The following is a 20237-nucleotide window of genomic DNA, read 5'->3' as shown; positions in this document are numbered from 1 at the left end:
TGACCATACTTCCCGGGACGGTCCTGGGAACTCTGGTCATGGGAACTCTGGTCCAGGGTACTCTGTGAAGAAGTGGCATCCGTACCGACATCAGGATCAGTAGGAGGTGTAGGTGTAACATGGAGACTGAATGATGGAATGGAGAAATCCATAGATATATGCTCATTAGGCATGTGAGAACGATACAGAGGAGGAGGCTGCTCAGTGGAAGGGTCCTCGGTACGAGGCTGCTCTATGGAAGGGTCCTCGGTACGAGGCTGCTTAGGAGTAGGAGTCAAGCCAAGATCAAAAGGAGGAACATATCCATACCTATCCAGAATCTGAGAATCATGCTGGACGCGAGTAGATGATCCCGGCACATGAACAGAAACAGTATGAGCAACAGAATCACGTACAGGAGGATCCCGATCATCGCCAAGATCCGTAGCCATAGGATCAGTACGAGCATGAGTAGATGACTCGGGCACATCATGAGAATCAGAATGTAATGGAATACCATCAGCTCCAAGATGTTACAAGATGACTCGGGAAAACAAAGAAAAGACACACATATTATAAGATTCTTGTATGAAATAAAGAAACTACAAAAGCATTTGTGATGAAACTAGAAAAGCAAAACAACTTATTCAATAAATTAAATGAACAAGACGAAAACTTACAATGTGATGATTAAATGCACCAACACGTGAAATGAATCTAAAAGTCATCTCCAAACACTAAGGTTGGTACTCAGGCATTGAACTCTCGGCAACAATCGCATCTCCAACAAACAAATGATCTAAACGATGCGCCCAGATAGATGTGCTAGCTGCATATTTCTGAATCCATCTGATTTTTTCATTGCCCCTCAAGTTTGTACTATGATCTGCCTCCGAGTAAACAACATCAACTGGTATAGTCTGCATGAGCCCAAACTGTCTAGCAACTCTATCAGGGCAGTGAAGCTCGACTATGAAAATACAAATCAAAGGCCCGCAGTAGCGCCAAATACGCTCACCAGTGAAATAATATGCAGGAAGCTCAGAAATGACATCAGCAGAGTATGTCTGCCATAAAAATTGAGATGGTCCAAGCTCATCCAATAGCGTCCGAATAGCTGAAAGGGTACGACCACCCGTGCTAGTGTAGGAATGATCATGAAGCCACCTATAACGACATTACTATAAACAGTCAGTTTCATATTTGTTATTCCCAGTGGACTAACAATGAGATTTACAGAAGGGGGGTTGAATGTAAATCTCAAAACTTTTTCAAGTTTTGAGCAGTTTGTAAGACTAAGTGTTTGAGTGATCAAATGTGTGTGAATTGCTTGGAGCTGATGCAGACAGATATATATTCAAACACAAATGTAATGAACACAAAGAACTTAAAAACTTTTCTGGTGGATTTGTTGTTCCACCAGAGATGTGTTATTTCAGAAAATCTGTGATTCAAAATTAAATCACAGCTGCTTCCTAGTACAAACTAGATGATTTTCTCTCTTGATATTTCTAAACAGCTCAGGGAAAAATTCATGTCTAATTACTAGCTTCTACTTGGTTTATATAACACCAAGTTTACAAGTGAAGACAAAGATAAAGTACAATAAGACAATAGTTCTCCACTTGTTTCTGTTCCATTTTTATCCAGTGTAATATGGAATTATCTGTTGACTTTCCATTTTGAACCAGACTAAAGACGGCTGCTTTTTCTGCTGTTCTTGAAATAGGCTACCACATCTCTGTCAATCCATGTGCCTCTGTCAGCTTTGTTAACTGTCACTATCAACTGCTATGAGACTGAGCATCCATTGAAGCTTTCATCCGTTGATGGCTTTATCCGTTGATGCTCTAGCAGTGCATCCGTTGAAGCTTTCATCCGTTGATGGCTTTATCCATTGATGCTCTAGCAGTGCATCCGTTGAAGCTTTAGAGACATCCATTGAAGCTTAGTTTCTTATTCGTTGAAGGTCTTCAATATCAGTTGATACTTCTTCACTTATACAAAATTACAAGGCATGAATTATTTACAATTAGCCCTCCTACTTGTACATCCATTAGTAGTCAACATGACTGATTATCTCCTAACAACATCTAAGAATTACAGCTTGAAACCAGAGAGTGAGATGTGCTATAATACCAAACTTATTGCTAAGTAAGGCTACTCCTTCAACGGATAGCCAAGATGGTCTTATCCGTTGAGGCTACAAACACTAGATTTCTACTTAAGTGTTTTGCTGAACTTATCATCAAACTAATACACATATTCCTAACAATCTCCCCCTATTTATGTCTACTAGAACTGTAGGCATAAATTTGGGTTTAGCTTGATGATAACAAAACACTTAACAAATATATAAACTGTAACTAAGCAGAAATTCAAAAGTGCTGCAAAAGTGTATATGCTGAGATGAAATTGAAGGAAATACATTGTTTCCAAGGGTGCTCCTTTAGCTTGAGCAAATTACCTTCTTTTCCTTTGATCCCTGGTTTTCTTTCCTAGCCTCCTGTCATTTTCCTCCATTTGAAGTTGAAGTTGTCTGTAGAATTCAGCTTCATCTTCTTCATTGATATCTATCTTAGATTGCATATCCTTGAGAGTTTCATTACTGGCAATCTTTAGCTGATCTTCAATTCTGAAAAATCTTCTGACTCCTTTGTTGTCTCTGAACTTCATCAACCAATGAGGTGATTTGTGAATTGTAATACCTCTCTCTTGAATGAGTAAAGTTCTAGGCAAAGCATTGGGCTCCCTCCAAGTTTTCCTTATGTTGGCAATCTTGTTGAGAATCTCAGTCCTGGCAGTTCTGGTAAAGCCAGAATCCTTATGTATGGCTGAGTAGACTCTAATCAAGGTAGTGTAGCCTTCATTCAGAATTATGTGAAGAGGCCATGTTCTTTCCCCAACTCCTTTGTATTTGAACACTAGTCTTTCTGGTAGCTGTCTGTAGGCAGCTATTCCCCTTACATCCTCCAGCTCATCCAGATAGAGTTCAATGTCTGAAAATTCTTTTATGTCACAGATGTGAACATAATCATCTTTAGAGTTTTGAGTTTGGACTTAGGCTTCTGTGTGAATTTGATTGAGGCTTTAGAGGGTGTTGATTTGATTCTTCTTTTCTGCTTCTTTGATGATGGAGAAGAGGTTAAGAAGGTGGGCAATTTGATGGTGTCCCAATCAATTGGTTCCTCCTTGGGAATGATTGTTTCACCATGAATGTTCATGAAGGGGTCAGGTACAATGGGTTCGGGAATGGAGGGTAGTGGTTTAGATATTAATTGGGTTTCTTCAGTCTTATCTACCCTCTTTCTCTTTGCATTGACCTTCTTTCTTTTCCCTTTCTGCCATTCTTCCTTACTTCTTTCCTCCATCTCAGTACCAACCATGTCCCTCATAGCTTCATCTTCACCTTTGTCTTCAATTACTTTCTGATCTTCAGCCTGACTTGACTCTAGCTGTTTTTCAAGCTTTGCTTGTGCTCTTTTGTCAGCCTTTAGTTGTTTGGCTTCTTCCTTCAACCTTTTGGTTTCTTCCTTCTTGGCTATTGAGAATTTGGGATGTCCTTGCATCACACATATGCTCTTTCCCTCTCTGAAAATAATAGCCATGTTTCTCCTTACAGCCTCATCCATGGTCTCTTTGAGATATGCAATACTCCTTCCTAAAAGCTTGTCCTCATCTGCTTTTGGAAGAGGAAAATCCACCTCTTTTAGAGGATTCTTTGTAGAGTCCTTATTGGATCTGTTGTTGGGCTTGAGAACCATAGGTTGCAGATCTTTGGAAGAAGTTTCTCCATCCTTATGCCTCCCTACTGGCTTGAGTTCCATAATAATTGATTCCACTTTTGTGCTATGCTTCACAGATTGTGATTGAGAAGTTGTAGAACCAAATATTAGTTGCATCTTTTCATCAATCTTCTTCCTTTGCTCTTTGACTTGCAATTCAGCTGCTGCTATCTGGATTAGATCAATTCCATCTAGCTTTCCTTTGACTTGAATTGGTGGAGAAGTTGTGATGACAGGAACTAGCACTTGAGAAATCTGAACTGTTGTGGATGGCTCTCCTTCCCCTTCCCCTTTATTCTCCCCCTTTTTGTTATCATCAAGGGTAGGGGTCAAGCCTTATGCTTGTGCCAGCTGCATGAGGAGATTTGTTTGAGTTTGTTGATTTTGAAGAATGGTGACCATAGAGGCTTCAATTATTTGAACCCTATCTTCCAATCTGGCCAACCTCTTATCAGTATCAGAGGCCTTCCTGAGTCTCCCCAACAAATCTTGCATAGTACCATAGGGTATGACTGAATCCAATTTTTCAGCATTGTAGGATTTCAGATCAGCAATGTCCAGCTTGAGCTCATCCACACTTAGATTGTGCTGGTAATGCTGCAACTGCAAGAGATGCAGAGATTCCAGATGAGCTTGAAGAAGTGCCTTGGTGCCAGCATCCTGAGTCTCCTGAATGGCTTGCTGAATTGTCATGACTTGTTTGACCAAAGTGATACCAAACTCTCCTAGTGTTGATGGTTTGGCCCATGCCCATGCAGGAAGATTAGGAACAGAACTTGGGCCTGCTACTCCCCCTAAGTTCATGCTCTCATTCAAAGAATTAGAGTCATCATCATTAGAATTTACTCCAAATTCTTCAGATGGCTCAGCAGCTTGAGAAGGCAGCCTGTTGACAGCAGCTTTGTCTCTTAGAAGAGATTCTGAAGTGTGTACAATGTGTAGTGTCTGTTCTGCTTCCACATTGCCCTGTGCAGCCAATAATTGATAGGCTGAAACAGGGTGAGTAAAAGTGTTAGCATCTAAGGAAATGTTATCAATGACAACTTTGTAGTGTTGCTGAAATTGTCTTCCCTTATCTGCATCATCCACTTTCATTAACTCACTAGCAATGGCTGGATCCACCCTTATAGCTTCTGTACCTGCCTTTCTCTCAATTTCTCTCTTTTCTTGCATCAGGGGCTCCCCATGGCTCACACACACCCTCACACCCTCACCTTCACCTTCTAAGGTGGCACTCCTCTCACTTACTTTTGCCATACTGGAAGAAATATCATGCATTTGGTGACTCTCATCCTCTCCTTTTGCCTGGGAGCAACCCAGCCTCTTACTCAAAAAATCACTCTCTTCCCTCAAGCCTAACAGTGATTGTACAATTGTCATATCCTCTACAGTTGGAGTTGTTTCTGTTAAGTGTGTAGAGGCCATCAACGGATAGGGAGTATCCGTTGAAGTGGAAACTGATGGTATCAACGGATAACTGCTGTTAAGCTTATCCGTTGAAGAACAACCACTTGTCAACGGATGAGAGATATCCGTTGAAGAAGGAAATGATGTAGAGATAGAAAGTGATATAATTGTTGAATCTGTGTGGATTGATTTTAAGTGAGGTGACACAGACTCTGCAACTACATCTGAAAGAATTGGCTGATGATCCAACAAATCATCTAAAAGATGATGATCACCAGGTTTTGAGTGGGGCTCCTCCCTGAGTTTTAATGAGGGAGAATTAGGAATTGATGTGAATATCATATCCACATCCAGAGAGGGAGTAGGAGAGTTTGAGGAATGGTGTGTGTCTATATTGAGAGAATGGGGCTGTGATTCCACATTTGCTGGAATCACATCAAGCTGAATTTGAGAAGGCATAGATACTGGAGGGTGTATCTGTGCTGTGTGTGCCCTTTGTGTGGAAACTAGGGTTTTGGCCTTCTTCTTCCTTGAAAAGGCTTGAATTGGTGAATGTTTAGCTTCAGTGTCCCTCCCTCTTTTGTGCTGTGTCCCTGGGTGGGGACTATTTTCAATAGTTACATCCTTTTGGGAGGATGCAACTAGGGATGTGTTGGACTCCTTTTGAACCACTACAGTCTTTTGAGAGACTGTGGCTTGGCTGGAATGGGTACCACTTATCTCTCCCACCTTATCCTGGGGGGCTTTTTGATGTTCACCCCTCCCCTCATCACTCACACCCTGTTCACTCCCTTCAGGGTTTTTGGTAGTTGTTACAACTGTTGTCTTTTGAGAAACAACAGAGGTAGGTTTCTTTGACTTGACTTTGGAGATTTTAGATTTGGTGGCTTTGATAGGAGCCTGTTTGGATAATGACACAGGTTCCATAGCCACACTAGAAGGCAAAGAAACATTGGGGTTGGAAATAGTAAGAGTTATAGAAACATTTACCTCACTTACCTGTGGTGCATTCATGATTGGCAAGTATACCAATGACACCTGGCTGTTGAGGTTCATTCTCAAAAGGTCTGCAAGGACCCTTTTCTCTTGTGCCCAGCATTTGAGTTTATTATTCTCATTGGATATAACCAAACCTTCAGCAACATGGTTAGCCAATAACATAAAGAATCTAGCAAAGTAGATGTTATGTGGTCTATTAGCTTTGTTACCTAATCTGGAACCTAATTCTAGCATAACACAGTTGCTAAAATTAAAGTACCTATCAGAAACTAGCATATAGAGCATATTAACAAGAGATGAAGTGATAGCATCAAAATTGCTAATCTTCCCAGAGAAAACCTTAATAAAGGCATCTCCAAGAAAACTCCATTCTTTCCTAAGGCCTTTCCTTCTAATACTACCTAAACTAGTAGAATCAAAAGCATAGCCTATGGAATCTAGCATAGCAGAGACATCTTTATCAGTGTGTGGTGTCATGGCATTATTCTCAGGCAACTTAAAGCAAGATTGTAAATCATCATAATTAATGCAATAGTCCTTACCTTTGAGAGAGAAGGCAATGGTCATATCTGTGGAGTTGAACTCTGCAGTTGTCCAAATCTCCTCAATCACTTCACAGTAGATGGTTGGGGCTTCCAGCATTGCATAGCTCAGTTTGCAGTTCTTGATGAAGTCTATCATCTTGTGATAATCAGAATGGGCTTCTTTCTTTTCAACCAAGACTATGAAATTATTCTTTTCATAAACAAATCCTGTTTGAGACATAATTTTGACTACTGGTGCCATTTTTGTGAGTAGAGGTTGCAGAGAAGAACTTGAGAATTGAGAGAGAAAGAGAACGATAATTGCAAGAAAGCGTAAAGTGAAAATAAGAATTCAATTTGGCTTTTATACTTTCTTGAATTAAAACACAAATAAAAATAATTAAATGATACTTTTAAGTAAGTGAAAGTCGTTCAGGAATAAAAGAAACTGTAGAAATTCTGAAAACTACCGTAAATACAAATACATACAACACTGTATATTTGTATCAACGGTTGAGTAAAAGAATCAACGGCTGTGACTCACTAACGTGACACATCAACGGATAAGGTAAATAGTTATCCGTTGATGAACAACACTATTTTATCCGTTGAAGGATAAAATTACCAGAAATGTATTTGTCTTTCAACGGATAATGAATATCCGTTGATAGAACAATTTTGGCTTTCAACGGATAGGGAATATCCGTTGATAGGATAAGTCTTGATTAAAGCCAACTTTGTTCTTGCAGCAAATTCATTTCAGGCTACAAGACAGATTACATAGATGACATAGATTATGAATAGTTAAGCATACCTAACTCACTTACTAATCTTGTGAATGTTGATTCATCAAGTGGCTTGGTAAATATGTCTGCAATCTGCTTTTCACTTGGAACAAAATGAAGTTCCACTGTACCTTTCATCACATGTTGCCTAATGAAGTGGTACTTGATATCAATGTGCTTGGTTCTTGAGTGCTGCACTGGATTTTCAGTAATGGCAATGGCACTTGTGTTGTCACAAAATATTGGAATTTTGTCAACAGTTATACCATAGTCAAATAACGGATTCCTCATCCACAGTATTTGTGCACAGCAACTACCAGCTGCAATGTATTCAGCTTCAGCTGTTGATGTGGAAACAGAATTCTGCTTCTTGCTGAACCATGATACAAGCTTGTTTCCTAGAAATTGACAGGTGCCTGTTGTGCTTTTCCTGTCTAATTTGCAACCTGCATAATCTGCATCTGAGTAGCCAATTAGATCAAAACCAGACTCTCTAGGGTACCAAATTCCTAGATTTGGAGTCCCTTTGAGATATCTGAAAATTCTTTTAATAGCCACTAAGTGAGATTCTTTAGGGTCAGCTTGAAATCTAGCACAGAGACATGTAGAAAACATAATATCAGGTCTACTGGCAGTTAAATATAAAAGTGAGCCAACCATGCCTCTATAACTTGTAATATCCACAGACTTTTCAGCCTTGTTTAATTCAAGCTTGGTGGCAGTGGCCATGGGAGTTTTTGCAGGTGAACAATCCATTAAGTCAAACTTCTTTAAAAGATCATAAATATATTTAGTTTGACTAATGAAAATTCCACCACTAACTTGTTTAACTTGTAAACCAAGAAAGTAAGTTAGCTCTCCCATCATGCTCATTTCATATTTACTTTGCATTAATTTAGCAAACTTTTTACAAAGTTTATCATCTGTAGATCCAAATATAATATCATCTACATAAATTTGTACAAGTATCTTAGAGCCATTAACATTTCTAAAGAAGAGAGTTTTGTCAACAGTACCTCTTGTGAAGTGATTATCTAGAAGGAACTTTGATAAAGTCTCATACCAGGCTCTAAGTGCTTGCTTTAGTCCATAGAGTGCTTTCAACAAATAATACACATTGTCTGGAAAATTTGGATCTTCAAAACCAGGAGGTTGGGTTACATAAACTTTTTCCTCCAATTCCCCATTTAGAAATGCACTCTTGACATCCATCTGATAGACTTTGAAATTGGCATTAGCTGCATAGGCTAGAAAGATTCTGATGGCTTCAAGTCTTGCAACTGGAGCAAATGTTTCATCAAAATATATTCCCTCTTGTTGAGAATAGCCTTTGGCAACCAATCTGGCTTTATTCCTTATCAAAATGTCATTTTCATCCATCTTGTTTCTGAATACCCATTTTGTGTCAATAGAATTCTTGTTCTTTGGCTTGGATACCAGCTTCCGTACTTTGTTCCTCTCAAATTGGTTTAGCTCCTCTTGCATTGCTAAAATCCAATCTGGATCCAATAGAGCTTCTTCCACTCTCTTAGGTTCCTCCTGTGATAGAAAGCTACTATACAGACATTCATCTTGAGTAGCCCTTCTAGTTTGTACTTTTGATGTAGCATTACCAATGATCAGTTCAAAAGGGTGATTCTTGGTCCATTTCCTTTGAGGTGGTAGATTAGCCCTTAATGAGGTTGCCTCAGTATTGTCATGATGTGAGATAGAATGTTGATTTGTTGAAACTCCCCCTGAGTTGCTGATCCTTTGAAAGGAAATGGGAGTTCTATCAACTGATGAGGTGAAGTGATTATCCGTTGACAGACTGTGATCAACGGATGTTTCGTTATGAACTTCAACGGATGATGCACTTTGTCTTTCAACGGATGCTGCATTGCTTCTTTCAACGGAAGCTGAATTTTGACTTTCAACGGATGCAACATTCTGTGCATTATCCAAAGACAGACTCTGGTTTCTTCTTGAGATGTCTTCTTCATCATTCTCATCTTCACTATCATCATAATATATCTCAATATTGTCAAATTTGAGTCCTTCATGATGTCCCTCATCTGTTAGTCCATCAATCTTTTTATCATCAAACACAACATGTACAGATTCCATGACAATGTTGGTTCTTAGATTGTAGACCCTATATGATTTTCCAGCAGAATAACCAACAAATATTCCTTCATCAGCCTTTGCATCAAACTTTCCTTTGTGATCAGATTGATTCCTTAAGATGTAACATTTGCAACCAAAGACATGTAGAAAGTTTAAAGTTGGTTTTCTTCTCTTGAATAATTGATAGGGGGTCATGCATTTTGCTTGATTGATTAGAGAAATATTCTGAGTGTAACATGCACAGTTAACAGCCTCAGCCCAAAAATAAGTTGGGAGCTTTGACTCCTCAAGCATTGTCCTTGCAGCTTCAATTAGTGATTTGTTCTTCCTTTCCACCACACCATTTTGTTGTGGAGTTCTTGGAGCTGAGAACTCATGCATGATCCCATTTACTCCACAGAACATCTTCATGGTTGAATTCTTGAACTCAGTTCCATTGTCACTCCTAATATTCCTTACTTTGAAATCAGGATGATTGTTGACTTGCTTGATATGATTGATGATGATTTCACTAGCTTCATCCTTTGATCAAAGAAAATAAACCCATGAAAACTTTGAGAAATCATTTACAATCACTAGGCAGTATCTTTTCCTTGAAATTGACAATACATTGACTGGTCCAAAGAGATCCATGTGTAGAAGTTGCAGTGGTTCATCAATTGCAGATTCAAGCTTCTTACTGAATGATACTTTCTTTTGCTTTCCTTTCTGACAAGCATCACACAGTCCATCCCTTGTGAATTCCACTAGAGGCATTCCTCTAACTAAGTCCTTTTTGACCAGATCATTCATTGTTTTGAAATTCAAATGGGACAGCTTCTTATGCCATAGCCAACTTTCAACTGGACTTGCTTTGCTGAGAAGACAAGTAATGGATTCTGCATCTGTAGAGTTGAAATCAGCTAAGTACACATTTCCTTTTCTAACTCCAGTTAGAACCACTTTATTGTCCTTTTTACTTGTGACAATACAAGCTTCAGAATTGAAGGAAACAATATTCCCTCTGTCACATAGTTGACTGATGCTCAATAAATTGTGTTTGAGACCATCAACCAATGCAACTTCATCAATGATGACATTTTCTTTTGAAATCAAGCCATATCCCATAGTGAATCCTTTGCTGTCATCTCCAAAGGTTATGCTAGGGCCAGCTCTCTCCTTAAATTCTGTGAGCAGAGTGAAATCTCCTGTCATGTGTCTTGAACAACCACTGTCCAAGTACCATAGATTCCTTCTTTGTCCCTGCACACAACAAAATCAATCAAGTTGATTTTGGTACCCCAAGTTTCCTTGGGTCCAGCCTTGTTAGTCTTTTTCCTAGACTTCATTCCTCCTGCATCTTTTGACTTAGGTAACTTTGGGTCAACCTTGGTCTCAGATGTGGTTGGTTGAAGTGTAGGGTTAGTCACGGAATCATTTAACACATTTGATTGAATTTGATAAGGCATAGGTTGTGCAAACATGTTATTCCACATAGGCATATTGTATGGCATTTGAGGCATACTAAATGCAGTAAAGTAAGGATTGTTAATGTATGGCATGTTTGCAAAATGTGCATGGGGATTCTGGTGAGACATAACAGGCATAGCATGCAGAGGTGACATAGACATGTTAGGTATGGAGGGATTTGAAGGCATGGGAGCATTTTTAACAGATTTGCAATTATCAGATAGGTGATTAACACTTTTACAATGTACACAGCTTTTTCTAGGAGCATACCTATCAGGTGTGTAATTGTTATGTTTATTAATCCCTCCCTTCCCATTTCTTTTAGATTTTCTTTTAGTTTCCTTCTTATCCTCAACCAACTTAAGCCTATCTTTCAACTGATCTAAAGTCATGTGTCCTATATTCACGTTACTGACATCTCTGGATGTACTTGCTCCTTCTCTGACAAAGTTCTTGAGAGTTGAATCATTCTTTTTATTTTTAAAAGAACTTGCCTGTTTTAATTGATGAGCCTTCAACGGATGCTCCTTTTCTTCCTTCAACGGATAACTTTCATCATCCGTTGATTCTACATCCATTGACAATCTATCAATTAATTCTAACTTCTTTTTGTTTTTCTTCCAGGCATCCTCACAGAATGATTCAATTCCCTGAACCTTGACAATTTGAACACCAACATCCCTAGATGTTTTCCAGGCCTTGATTACCTCTTGCTCACTTTCTAACTGTTTAGAAAGAATTTCTACTTTCTTAACAGCTTCTTCTAGTTCACTCTCGACAGTCAAGCATTTAAGTTTAATCTTTTCAAGCTCAATTACCTGACTCTCTAACACAACATTCCTATCACTTAAAAACACATTATTTTCTTTGATCCTAGTGTTTTCTTTAGTTAGTGATTTAAGAGAAACACGCAAATGATATAATTCATTGGACATATCATTTATGGCTTCATTGTATTCATGTTTAGAAAGCTGAGAGAGATCAGTAGTAATTACCTGGTTGCTTGATGAACTAGTTTCAATTTCATCAGAATTAGCCATCAGGGCTAGGTTGACATATTCCATATCATCATCTTCATTTACCCCATCTGCTGCCCAATCATCTTGAGTGAGAAAAGCTCTTTCCTTTTATTTGAGCAAATCAAAATACTTCCTTTTGTAATCAACTTGCTCAAATTTCTTTTTCTCAGAATTTGGCTTCCTACACTCACTTGCAAAGTGTCCACTAATGCCACAGTTGTAACATTTGAACTTTGATTTGTCCACCATGTTTTTGTTTGGCTTAGTGAACTTTGTGTTTTTCCTGAACTTCATCTTTGCAAACCTCCTGGACAGAAAGGCCAGATGTTCATCAATATCATCAGATTCATCCTGACTGGAATTGTCTTCATCCTCAGCAACTTGCTCTTTACCCTTGCTTGATTCTGATTTACATGTGCCAATTTTGAGACTTGGCATTGTCTTTCCCTCATTTCCGGCTTCAACTTTTTCACTGTCAGCTACAAGTGCAACTGATCCTCCTTTTCTCTTTCCCTTTTCCAACAGCTCATCTTGCTCCATCTCAAGTTCATAAGTCTTCAAAATTCCATATAATCTTTCAAGTGTGAAGTCCTTATAATCTTGAGAATTTCTTAGAGAAACAGTCATAGGCTTCCATTCCTTTGGTAGAGACCTTAGAAATTTTAGATTAGAGTCCTTGACTTGGTACATTCTCCCATACAGCTTTAATTCATTCAATAGTTTCTGAAATCTGTTGAATGTATCATTCAATGATTCTCCTTCTTCAAAGTGGAAATATTCATATTGTTGAATGAGAAGCTGCATTTTGTTTCCTCTAACTTGCTCCGTGCCTTCACAGATAAGCTGCATAGTATCCCAAATTTCCTTAGCAGTTTGGCTATTGATGACATTGTCAAACATATCTTGATCCAGGCCATTAAACAAAATGTTCATGGCTTTCTTGTCCTTGTGGACCTCTTCAATATCTTCAACAGTCCATTCTGCCTTTGGCTTGGGAATAGACTGTCCAACAGCAACTGTAGCAGTAGCAGCTGTGGCCACCTTGTGTGGGATGTGAGGACCATTCTCAATGCAGTTGATGTAGCTTTCATCTTGAGAGAGAAGATGTAAATGCATCTTCACCTTCCAGTGATGATAGTTATCTCTTTCCAGGATTGGAATCTTTATACCAATATCCTTCTTACTCATGATGTTAGCAAAATAGATCTTTAAACTCTCTGTATGTTAAGAGCTTGCTCTGATACCAATTGTTATTCCCAGTGGACTAACAATGAGATTTACAGAAGGGGGGTTGAATGTAAATCTCAAAACTTTTTCAAGTTTTGAGCAGTTTGTAAGACTAAGTGTTTGAGTGATCAAATGTGTGTGAATTGCTTGGAGCTGATGCAGACAGATATATATTCAAACACAAATGTAATGAACACAAAGAACTTAAAAACTTTTCTGGTGGATTTGTTGTTCCACCAGAGATGTGTTATTTCAGAAAATCTGTGATTCAAAATTAAATCACAGTTACTTCCTAGTACAAACTAGATGATTTTCTCTCTTGATATTTCTAAACAGCTCAGGGAAAAATTCATGTCTAATTACTAGCTTCTACTTGGTTTATATAACACCAAGTTTACAAGTGAAGACAAAGATAAAGTACAATAAGACAATAGTTCTCCACTTGTTTCTGTTCCATTTTTATCCAGTGTAATATGGAATTATCTGTTGACTTTCCATTTTGAACCAGACTAAAGACGGCTGCTTTTTCTGCTGTTCCTGAAATAGGCTACCACATCTCTGTCAATCCATGTGCCTCTGTCAGCTTTGTTAACTGTCACTATCAACTGTTATGAGACTGAGCATCCGTTGAAGCTTTCATCCGTTGATGGCTTTATCCGTTGATGCTCTAGCAGTGCATCCGTTGAAGCTTTCATCCGTTGATGGCTTTATCCGTTGATGTTCTAGCAGTGCATCCGTTGAAGCTTTAGAGACATCCGTTGAAGCTTAGTTTCTTATCCGTTGAAGGTCTTCAATATCAGTTGATACTTCTTCACTTATACAAAATTACAAGGCATGAATTATTTACAATTAGCTCTCCTACTTGTACATCCATTAGTAGTCAACATGACCGATTATCTCCTAACAACATCTAAGAATTACAGCTTGAAACCAGAGAGTGAGATGTGCTACAATACCAAACTTATTGCTCAGTAAGGCTACTCCTTCAACGGATAGCCAAAATGGTCTTATCCGTTGAGGCTACAAACACTAGATTTCTACTTAAGTGTTTTGCTGAACTTATCATCAAACTAATACACATATTCCTAATAATATTTAAATTAAAAGTTCATATAATTTCAAGTTCATTTAAGCTCTTTTAAAACCCAATTTAGGGATTAATGAACCCTAAAACATTAAAAAGTGTTAAATTTTAATCTAACATGAAAATAAATTCTGGTTCCCCGACCCTAAACCCTAGCAACAATTAGGGTTTATGCTCCATGATTTAGGGCCCTAAACCATGAACCATAAACCCTAATCAGTTAAATATCATATCAACTACATTTAAACGCTAAATCGTTCCATATCATATCAAGTTCATTTAAGCGCTTCTAAAACCCAATTTGGGGACTAATGAACCCTAAAACATTAAAAAGTGTTAAATTCTAATCTAACATGAAAATAAATTCTAGTTCCTAGGGTTTAGGGCCTAACAGCCCTAAACCCTAGCAACAATTAGGGTTTATGCTCCATGGTTTAGGGCCCTAAACCACGAACCATAAACCCTAACCAGTTAAATATCATATCAACTACATTTAAATGCTAAATCGTTCCATATCATATTAAGTTCATTTAAGCGCTTCTAAAACCTAATTTGGGGGTTAATGAACCCTAAAACATTAAAAAGTGTTAAATTCTAATCTAACATGAAAATAAATTCTGCTTCCTAGGGTTTATGCTCCATGGTTTAGGGCCTTTAGGCCCTAAACCATGAATCATAAACCTTAAGCCGTTAAATATCATATTAAGCTCACTTAAACGCTTCTAAAACCCAGTTTGGGGATTAATAAACCCTAATATATTAAAAATTGATAAATTTTAATCTAACATGAAAATAAAGTATAACCCTAAACCCTAACCGTTCCATTACATATGAAGTTCTTTTAAACGATTCTAAAACAGAAAGAAATTAATAAATGCTAAGTACCTCAGTCCACGTGGAGCTGCAACATGACCCTCCCAGAAACGAGCATCAAACAAGATAGAAGAGGTGCGAATGGGAGCAAGAGTGGGCAATCTCTCCCACGCCCATAATTGCAACAATAACAGATAACCAGCTACCTCATCAACGTCCTTCTTGCTTGTCTTGCATAACTCTCTATACAAATATGCAAGAACTGCAGCACCCCAAGCATAATCTCTGCATCTGTCTAGATCACGAATGAAATGTAGAAACATGGGACGGAAGAGACCTCCCGAATGATCAGTGAAGAGTACACCACCAAATAGATGAACAAGATAACACAAGACCTGAAAGCGAATATCATCTGCTGATGCATCATGCGGTAAATGTGCTGGAGCACATGAAGTAATAAAGGACAACCGAACTCTGAATCCATTCATGTCTCTCTTCGGATCGGGATATCTACCAAAAAGCTCAGCAACATAAGAACGCCAACTCATATCAAGGTCAGGGGTGACATCAGAAATAACAGCATCACCATCAACAGGAAGCCCTAAAAGAACACCTACATCCTGTAGAGTAATAGTAACCTCTCCCATAGGCAAGTAAAAGGTATGAGTCTCTGGCCGCCATCCCTCAACAAGAGCTGATATGAGACTCCAATCCAACTGTAAAGATGCCACTCGAGCAACGACATAGAAACCAGTAGACTGAAGTAAAGGGACCATACGAAGATCTAGCGGTGGAAGATCATCTTCATTATTAGAGTTTTTTCGGTGACACTTCAACATGTCACCACCACCTAACCTCCAAATATCTAAAGATCTATGTGTATGCTGAAGATGAAGAAGGCTAGGGTTAACAGGGCCCGGATGCACGTCCTGCAAAAATATAGTAGTACGAGTTAAAAAATAAACAATAAACAAGTACGATTAAAACCTGTCACTTAACATATAGATATTAAGAACTGAGATGTTAGTACTAGTTCTAGAAATTAGAACTGATGACTTAAGTGCATGGCCAAATTTAAATGAAACTTGATTCTGTTCAAAATCTATATAAAGATGTATAAGCTAATATAAGTAAATAAAATAAATAAAATAAGTGATGACCTTGAATTGAATTTAGTAAATATAATCAGTACTCACTGATTACTTAATCCTCTGTGAAATGATGCATCTTATGCCTGTTTATTAATGCCAACAAGTATAGTGTAATAGCAGGACTCCATCTTATGTCTGTTTATGCTTGTTTATTAAGGCCAACAAGTCATTTGGAATATAAATTAGCTTTGACTGGAAACTGGTCGGTTGGTTTTATTGGTTGTTTCTTTGTACTGCTATTATATTTCAACCTATCACACCTACACTTCATAACCAAAATGGTCGGTTGTTCAATCTGTGAAGTTACTACAACTTTCTTTATTTTCACTCTCTACCTGACTAACCAAATTTGTAGTTGAGCATTTGATATCTATTAAGATGATTATACAAATGTTATCTAAAGTGATTGTCTCTAATTATAAATTATGTAGTGTTCTTAATGTAGAGTTCTTTTTGTGTGCCGCTAAATTACATGGCAACTCGACTCCATATCAATGGAAAAATGAGAAGGATTTTCATTGACTGGTTAATTGAGGTCAGTATAACAGTGAACGTTTACAATGTTAAGTAATATGCAGCAAACATTATTAATTCGCACTTAGATGGAATGATCAGGTCCATTACTAATTTGAGGCACAACCTTGCTTCTCGTCAAATATCTCATCCCGATAGCTGACAGCGCTTACACTACAAATGAGGTTCTTTAAATGGTAACATCTAAACATTTTTTCCTTTGCCATTATATAATTTATGCTGTGATCCAAGTATAATTACTAATTAGGTTTAGATATTCCAACTTCCATCCATTAGAAAACTTTGATGATCAACAAGTTTCAATACGATACGAGTATATAGAGTAGGACCGCGAGAACCTAAGGTTCTGCATAACAAAATTGGCATAACTGCAGCACAAAATAAGTACAGAAACTTTAGTTCTCCTTGGATTTTTAGCCTCGTGAACCTTCTGAATGACATTATCATACACAACCCTCTATTGATTAATTAGTAAGGGAGAGGTCTCGGGTTCGAGCTAACTATACACAACTCTAAATAATTAGTGATCAACACAGGACTAAAGTCCAACTATGCGCAAAGCCTAGAGGCACAGTGGCCACCATCAAGATTCTCCGGATCACAGGCTATCAATTAATAATCCATTAAATACCTGCTTTAATTTTCATTTTCAGCATATAATGATGGGCACTATCATTGTTTTGTTCTTTTCATTCACAATTTTGATAACTTGTAATGCACTAGACTATATAAACGTAAATCAGACTATATTTATCATTGGGGAATTTCATCAAACAACATGGACGCAATCAAGAAAATTACCTCAATGTTCATGATTGATGTAGTAAAGTAACTAAATTTTGAAGTTTTGCTTGTCAGTGTAAATCGCACTTCTCCCTCTCAATCAACGAGTTCACAATTCACTTCTCTCTCTCTCTAATCGAACTTCTGTGTGTTGTTCGTGTTATGTTAAGTGTTTAAGGGTGTTTAACGAATAGTTTTTTTTCAATATAAAAATGCTAAAACGGGAAACGATGTTCCGTTTTTGTGCTTTTTAAAAAATGGATGTTTATGTTCTGTTATGAGATGACATTTTGGGCCTTTTATCCTTCACTAAATTGTAAGTTTTTTCAATGAGCAGAGCCCCCTTTTACATATAGAGGCAGAGAGGTGATTGAAGAATTGAATGCTAAGTTGGAAGCGAAAACAGAGGAGGTTGGTCGATTGATGGCAGAAATGCATTTTAATGAAAGAAAAGCTATTGTATTGAGTGATGAGTTGATGAGTAGAGATAGCAAAAACAGAAAAATTGAAGAGTTGAAGAAGGTGGTGATGAGAAAGGAAAATGAGATTTGGATATTGAGGAAGATAAATATGGTTGTAATTGGCATTTTATTTGTAATATTGTTTAAGAAATAATATCCTTGAATTAAGAAATAAAATATTGTGTGCAGTAGATTGTTATTGAAATCATAGTTGTATTTTAATGGTTATTTGTTGGTTTTAAAAAAAGAAGTGGTACCTGGTGTTTGTGTGTCCCCTTACAGTAAACTAGATTTTTAAAAATGGCATACAATATACAAAACAATGAATTCAAGATTCCCAGATGATAATATTAAGATAATCTTAGCAAAAGTAATATATAGTTTCCAACAAGAAAAGTATTACATAGTTCCCAACAAGCACAGTATTACATAGTTCAATCTTAGCAAAAGATGGTACACAGTTAAATTATTAAATCTTCTTCCTTGGTGCCGAGAATGCTTTCACTGGTTTTTTCAGGGCTGCATCTTTGTTCCTTGTCATTGGTGACAAGTTTGTAGCCTTTGTCCTTGTGAGGGGTCCTTGTTACTGTGACTTTCCAAGCTGAGTGCAGCCCCTTGCTTTAGGGGTGCCCATAAAACCTTATATCCTACACTATCCTTAACAGCTTTATCAAGCAATTTTTTTATTGTAGGGACTATGATGCAGTCCCTATTATCCATCCAATCCCTTTTCTGATGTATTCTAGTCATCAACATGTCATGAATTTCAGTTAACATATCAATGATAGGCATGTACCTGGTCCTTAAAATCCATGAGTTGAAGCATTCACTCATGTTGTTATCTGTGCTATCAGTCATTGAATGTGTTGAGAAGTATGTCATCCCTACCAACTGCAGAGAGAAGTTGACCCCCACACACTGTCTTCAAAAAGCACCCATCAAGCCCAATGACAGGTCTGCATTCATTCTTCCAAGCCTTCTTCAAACTATCATAACATATGTAGATTCTTTTAAACCTGGAATAATCACCTTCTTGTAGTCTTGTTGTCATCAGCTTCACTGTGTTATTTATATTACTCTTCAGCAGCTCACCAGCAAATCTCCTTATATTAGCATAATGTTCTTTCATTTTTTCCTCCACTATTGACAGAGCCTTTTGCCTTACCCTGCAACACTTAGCCTTACAAACATCAACTTTCAGAACTCTCTTAAACTCATCTTGCATCTCACTTAGCGTCCAGTTTAGATTTTTTCTGATTCTGTCCCCATATGTGTCCACTTGATACTTCACAGTCACAAGCTTGTTTTTGTAGTTCCACACACAATTATGCTCATTTACTACAGTTTTTATCTGCCAACCATCACATTCTTTAATGTAGTTGACCCGCATTTTGAAAGGGAAACCCTCTGTATATGCCAGTTGGACTCTTCTTTTATCATATAATAAGTACTTATAAGGTCTCCCACTAGCCATACTATTATCTCTCACTGCTATTTTCAATTCTTTTTTATCAACAAAAATCATACCTACTTTCCACTTTATGTTTTTGGCTGGTGTTTTACTATTAAATACACCAGGAGGCACAATGATTTTCTTTCTTTCTGGGGCTCAGCATAGCATACATCTGCATCCTCTTCCTCCTCTTCATTCATTACATAATTCACATCTGATTCTTCACCTGAATCTTCATTAGTGTAATCCTCTTCATCTGCATCTCCATAGTCATTCAAAAAATCTTCCTCCTCCTGTGCTATCTTTTTCCTCTCTGCCTTGGTAGCCTTTCTAATTTTATTGAATTCTTCATCACTACAATCCCTCTCACTTTCTGATTCAATCACATTTCTCTCACTTTGGGTTTCATTCACATCCTCCTTTTCTTTCTCATTCACCTCCCTCTGAGTCTCATCCCTTCCCTCTTCTATCTCCTCATCACTCCAGTCATCAAGCAAACCCACAGGTAGATGATAAACATACAAGATTATGACTCCACCAATTCTGTTACTCAAATCCATGGCCTCATTTTTGTTTTGATCACACAAAAGACTCATCCCATTTTTTATCAACAGGCATTCATTACAATAAAATAAAGAGTCATGTTAACCCATTATATCACCCAAACCCTCTTTTATT

General features: G+C 37.7%; 1 protein-coding gene across 1 annotated transcript; it reads right to left on the bottom strand.

Annotated features, from left to right (window-relative positions):
• Window positions 1-716: 716 nt before the first annotated feature.
• On the bottom strand, window positions 717-18940 carry LOC141679337 (serine/threonine-protein phosphatase 7 long form homolog). Its single transcript, XM_074485838.1, has 3 exons — window positions 18746-18940; window positions 15250-16106; window positions 717-1146 (listed from the first exon to the last, which is right to left on the bottom strand). The coding sequence occupies exons 1-3, from the start codon at window positions 18938-18940 to the stop codon at window positions 717-719; spliced, it is 1482 nt and encodes a 493-aa protein (XP_074341939.1).
• Window positions 18941-20237: the final 1297 nt, after the last annotated feature.

The sequence above is a fragment of the Apium graveolens genome, chromosome 8, assembly GCF_009905375.1.
Source record: "Apium graveolens cultivar Ventura chromosome 8, ASM990537v1, whole genome shotgun sequence".
In the NCBI taxonomy this organism is placed as follows: domain Eukaryota; kingdom Viridiplantae; phylum Streptophyta; class Magnoliopsida; order Apiales; family Apiaceae; genus Apium; species Apium graveolens.
Note: the sequence above shows the minus strand (reverse complement) of the source record. Positions and strands in the feature narration are given on the sequence as shown.